Source organism: Limulus polyphemus, unplaced genomic scaffold (assembly GCF_000517525.1).
Source record: "Limulus polyphemus unplaced genomic scaffold, Limulus_polyphemus-2.1.2 Scaffold1105, whole genome shotgun sequence".
NCBI lineage: Eukaryota > Metazoa > Arthropoda > Merostomata > Xiphosura > Limulidae > Limulus > Limulus polyphemus.
This window is the reverse complement of record NW_013666715.1, coordinates 189,234-195,382: the sequence shown is the minus strand read 5'-3', so window position 1 is coordinate 195,382 and position 6,149 is coordinate 189,234. Positions and strand designations below refer to the sequence as shown.

Here is a 6,149-nt window from a genome sequence, read left to right as displayed (position 1 = left end):
ATATAAATAATTATATTTTAGCTCATTTGTGGCACAGTGCAGCGGCGGGCTGGATGAACTGACCTCGCGGGCAGTAGTTTGGTGACCCCTGCGCTAGACTATGACATCCGGGAACGTTCTTTCCCAAAGTCTACATGTTCGCTTAATTAAGTAGACTATGCTTACACTCTTTACAAAAACAGGTAAATAATAATACAAATTTATAACGTTCTAGTTACGAAAAGTCAAAATTACAGCAATAAAATACCATCCATCCCTCTTCACTTTTATGAAAATCGGGAATATGTTGATCTGTTATTTAATCTGAAATTAGATGGTCACTCAATTTAAGACAGTACATAGAATATGGTCTCTATCATGTACAAGATTAAATACGATAGTTATGTATACCAGTGCTCGTTCCTGCCCAAGCTACACTTTTACCACTTCCACTTGCCTGGTTCCAGGTTCTCTCTAAATTAATATATTCTGTTATGTGGCGCAAATTTTCTGTAAAATGGATATTGCTTCAGATGTTGTTGGTTCACTGGACGTGTTTTGAGCAGACGAACTGTTTCCTGCGAGTGGAATGTATCTCTGGGTGTTTGTGGCATACAAATCTGCATTGTTTGTTTCTAGTGTGAAGTTCCAATTGCGAACATATGATTCAATCAGGTAATCGACGACTGTAGTATGCAAGAACTATTGAATCGTAATCGTCAGCTTGGATTATTGATGGTGGTCTGTTTAGTAGATCATGTATCCAAGTTTAGTGATGGTTTAAAAGTATGATTCACTTTAAAGTGATAACTGGGACAAGCTGTGTGAAACCACTACATATTGAACACAGACTGAATGGCGAACAATTTGTGTTTCACATTACGTGATCATCAGATGCCCGATTTCCATAACAACGAACCGTGATTTTACCTCGTCATAGCTATATCATTATCAATTCCGATTCTATATTGTTTTGTGCAGTTTACTGATGTGTACACAGCTGAGGTGTTTTAGTTTACAACAGTCCCAACAACAGTTCCAGTAAGCCCCATATATCCAAGAATGCCACATACTTGGAACACTCCGACTACAATCAACGTATTTTCCCCCTTTTCGAACCCTTGTGTTACATCACGTAATGTTTCTAGATATACATATTTCCAAAGTTACGACAAATCTTTGGATATAAAAGATCATTTACGAATCTTGAGGGCCTAACCCATTCTACAACTGATGCTTTGTCTGTAACGATTATAAACAAGGCAAATAAAATGCCAGTCATTCCTCTAGTGTTTAGTAAACACATATCAACCGAAAAAATCGTGACAGTATTTATATTAAATTAATAAAATATATTAAATCAACCAAAGACAAAAAAACTTGCTGCAACAATACAGAGCGAGTTTGGTTCGACCCAAACAGATTAATAATCTCCTTACCAAGTGACTTTCATACCTATTTACAAACGTCTCCTTCGAGGAACGTTTTGCTACAAGGTGAGAGACGAGCAGTCACAGCCGAACATTTCTTGTGAGGCGTATGTGACGTACAGGAAACCGTCTTCGTCTTTATTTTCTATGTAGATTTCCGACAGCGTTCTAGACATACTCGCCATGCTCTTATTGTCGATGATAAGGTAGAAGGCTTGATTTGCGCCTATGCTGAGTCGGTTCCTGCGTTAAGATTATGTAAAAACAAAAGAAAGTCTTTTAGGTTCAAAGAACGTCGAAAATAGAACACAATCATTTGAAACATTTTATTTCTATCTTAAAGTTACTCAATATCTAAAATAATATGACTTGAAGAATCATGGTTTTACGCAAAAGGTCGTTATTGGATATTGTTGCGTCAGCGAGGTCACGTGACTAGTATCACGCCACGTCTTTCTAGAAATATCCTGTTCCTTCATGAATGGCCTAGCATTTACTAGACATGTGTTAGTCTTGTATATATACGACGTTCACAACGTGACGGGGAACAGTGTAATGAGTAATTGAATGTATGGGGACAGAATATTGTTGGCCACGTGAGACGTGAATTATAGCTTTTGTTATAGAGCGACTGTTGAAATTAAGTGTATCGTAAAGTTGTATTCTGAAAGAATAAACCAGTTTTATTTAAGAAAGGATTTGTGTCGCTAAAGTTTAGTCGGAAACAATTTACTGAAAATTAATTAACAAACGGAGACGTAACAATATAATATGGTGTGGTTGACATTATGATATACTTTACCTACTTTTGTTCAGAATTTCTTGTTAACAGTTATCAAACTTTTAAAGAGAAAGATAAATGTCAAACAGAATTTATTGAAAAATATCAAACACAAGAAAGCTGAAATAAGTGAAAAAAGAAGATAAAAATAAAAGGCATTTTTAGTTCAAAGAAAATCGTAGAATAAACAGTGTGGTAACGTTTGAGTTTTTTTTTTAACACAAATTTACTTATTTAATGCTACATTAATGTATTTCTTCTTTATTTTTCATGAAAACCATTTGTTCTAGTAATATGATCATCCAAAATGACCAATTCTGTTTTCTCATGTTCTAACAACTGAAAATGTACAATCACGCGTTCGCGTATCCTGACAGCTCAAAATATCCAATCATGCATTCTCTTATCCTGACAGCTCAAAATATCCAATCATGCGTTCTCCTAACTTGACAACCCAAACTGATGTTTTAAGTTCACATAAAACGACCAACCTTGGCTCTTATAGCCTAACAACCCAAAATGACTAAATTTGAAGTTTTGTGAACTGACAAATCAAAATGACCAATCTAATGTTTTAATATGTTGGTAAAAGAAAATAATTAAGTTTAGATCCATTAGCAGGAAATGATAGATAATAATGCTCACACTGACGTGGAGGACCTGTACGTTCTATATGGTACATGAAGTCACAAACCCAGACAGAGGTTCGTGTGCCCTACGGTTGGAAGTAAAACTTTGTGTCTATTTGAGCAACAAAGAACATGAACACCAAAACTTCTTTAGTTGAATTTAATACACACAGACGTCGGGGCTCTGCCTAACGAACAGACGCTATGCAGTATTAGATCTAGGATTGCTAAAATAATTCATTGTTCTGATAGGAAAGCTTCATTAGTTATTGTATTTTGGCACTTATGTATAAAGTTAAAATCATAAATAATATTCAACGTTAAACTGGTACACAATTAAAAACATTTTATTTAGGCCCATCTATGGCTTTCAAAAATTTGACGACTCTACATGTTTCACCGTTACAACGTTAGATAGGCCTAAATGAATTTTTTTTTTTTTATTGTGTAACAGTTTAACGTTGAATATTATTTATGTTTCTAGCTTCATTAGTATTTTGGATTCATGTTCGATGCAATTATTCCAGGTTGGTTTATAGTGAGAAATCTATTTCCAATTACACTGGGGAGTTTAAAAAAGTTCGATTGACAATGTATTACATACGTATTTCGTGTTCTCATGTAAACTGTCCTTCGAGAAGTATTTTGTTAGAAGGTGAGAGGATTGTTATAGAGTTCCCCAATGCTACAAACACTGATGGTACTTCGATATTTATTAAAAGTAAAGAGTACCCCAAAGAGTATAGAGTACCCCAATGCTACAAACACTGATGGTACTTCGATATTTATTAGAAGTTTCGATTCGATTTACCGAACCAATTGATTTGATTTTACCTGTTAAGAAAATAAAAACGATTTAGGAAAACCCTAACCATGTGTGTTGGAATCTTTTCTTTCAGTATTATGATTAAAAATTCCATTCAGCTAAATACATTTTGGATTGTTGCCTATCGCACTATAGTGATGATATGTACATAGCTATTCCTAGAACAAGCATTTTGTATTATTTCCTGGAGTACAATAACGATAATATTTGCATGATCGTTTGTAACATGGATAAAAAAGAAGAAATTTAGATTAAAAACACCAGGATGAATCTTTATTAATTCTCATTCTTATGAGAAACTGGTATGTCTGTAAGAAACAATACTTGAAAAATAAGTTATTTATTTATTTAGTTCTTATCAAATCAAATGCTTAACTTAAATTCACGTTTTCAATAACAATGTACACGTACTTCGGCTTGTAACTTGCTACTCGGTCGTAGCCAAAGGACGATGAACCTTTCTTGATAAGAACAGTTCTGATGATTAGGGCAGACAGAGGTGAGAAGTCGAGAAAACAATGCTTTGAGAAATGATAAACCTTCAAAAGTACAAACTGTTTGTTTGTTGGTTGGTTGGTTGTTAAGCACAAAGTTACACAATGAATTATCACTACTCTGTCCACTGCGGGTATCGAAACTCGATTTTTAGCGTTATAAACTCTTAGACTTATCTCTGTATACTAAATAAAACTAATTATTAGCATTGAATAGTTAGAAATTATTCCAAGACCGGAAAAACCCATAAAACACAATCCGTAGAGTTAAACATGAAGAGGTTTAATGGTAGATTGAGTATACAGCTTGAAACGTTGTCTCAGTACATCTAATAGTGTAGAAAACTAAGCCGCGTGAACACCTAACAGTGTGGAAACTGTGCCACCCGAATATTTCATAGCGCGAAAAATTTGCCACGTGAACATTTTATTGTGTGGAAACTGTGCCACGTGAACATTTTATTGTGTGGAAACTGTGCCATGTGAATATTTCATAGTGCGAAAACTGGGTCACGTGAACATCTAATTGTGTGAAAACTAGGTCACGTGAACATCTAATTGTATGAAAACTAGGGTCACGTGAACATCTAATTGTGTGAAAACTAGGTCATGTGAACGTTTCATAGGGTGGAAACTGGACCACTTGAACGTATCATAGCGTGAATTTGGTTTGTTTTGAATTTCGCGCAAAGCTACACGAGGGCTATCTGCGCTAGCCGTCCCTAATTTGGCAATGTAAGACTAGAGGGAAGGCAGCTAGTCATCACCACTCTTTTTTACCAACGAATAGTGGGATTGACCGTATCTTTATAACGTCTTCACGGCTGAAAGGACGAGCATGTTTGGTGTGACGGGGATTCGAATCCGCGACCCTCAGATTGCGAGTCGAGCGCCCTAACCACCTGGCCATACCGGGCCATAGCGTGGAAACTGGACCGCGTGAACGTTTCATAGCGTGGAAACTAGGCCGCGTGAAAGTTTCATAGCGTGGAAACTAGGCCGCGTGAAAGTTTCATAGCGTGGAAACTAGGCCGCGTGAACAACTAATAGTGTAGAAACTAGGCCGCGTGAACAACTAATAGTGTGGAAACTAGGCCGCGTGAACAACTAATAGTGTGGAAACTAGGCCGCGTGAACAACTAATAGTGTGGAAACTAGGCTATGTTGAAGACCTAATAGTGTGGATTCAAAAAATAAATTAGTGATTCAGTTACATATGTTATAAAAATGCAAGGTCTACGATTCGAGTTAGAAAACTTCACGGAACATGCCTTGTACCAGTGCTACCCAAACTATATGCAACGGAATTTTTGCAATTATCAAGTTTGTTTTTTTATTCAGTAATGTAAATTTATTATTAATTTAACATTCTTTTGAATTTAAAATTTGATTTGTTTTCTCTTTCATACACAGTATAAGAGTAATTTCTGCCTGTCTTAGTCAGGGGGGTGCCACTAGGCCTGCCATACGGACTTATTTACATGTGACGCAAAAGTTTGGGACATTCAAAGTGTGCTGCGAGATGAAAAAGTTTGTGAAGCACTGTCTTATGCAGTGGTAGAAGTGTTACAACTGTGGTAGGCATTTGCGCTTTTGGTTAACAGTAGCAATATAAGTGGCGGTGTGTTGAGTGACTGCCTTCCTTCTGGACAGCAATTCTACATTTAGGGGTGGCTACGCTTAAATATTAAGAGTCCAAAATAAACGCTAAAGTTGGACTTCAACTAATGGGTATTTTCCCTCAACCCCACCGAATGTTAGGGATGTTTTATAACCATTTATTGTGAAGAGAGGAGAAGTAGTATTGTTACGACAGCGGAAGTCACACGACGCTGGGAGCATGCGCGCTAGAGTTTCTAGAAGGATCATGACTTATCGGGGAACCTCGCGAACGTCCCAGTGTTTGCTAGACGCCCTCTGTTTTAGTATATAAGCCAGCGATAGATAGATATGCAGATAAATTGAAGATAGAAATAATTGAGTCAAGCGAACAGTAGGCACTGTAAGTAA

The 6,149-nt window shown here is 36.5% G+C and overlaps 1 protein-coding gene across 4 annotated transcripts in view; it reads right to left on the bottom strand.

Moving 5' to 3' along the window:
• Positions 1-6,149, bottom strand: part of LOC106462150 (microtubule-associated proteins 1A/1B light chain 3C-like) — a 77,666-nt gene that overhangs the window by 2,437 nt on the left and 69,080 nt on the right. For 3 of the 4 annotated variants that reach the window (XM_022389319.1, XM_022389318.1, XM_022389317.1), the window contains exon 4: positions 1,435-1,652. In XM_022389319.1, the coding sequence (XP_022245027.1) occupies positions 1,469-1,652 (184 nt within the window). In that variant the 3' untranslated portion in view covers positions 1,435-1,468. Of the gene's footprint in view, positions 1-1,418; positions 1,653-6,149 lie in introns of all 4 variants that reach the window. The other variant, XR_002611169.1, reaches the window with a different exon arrangement.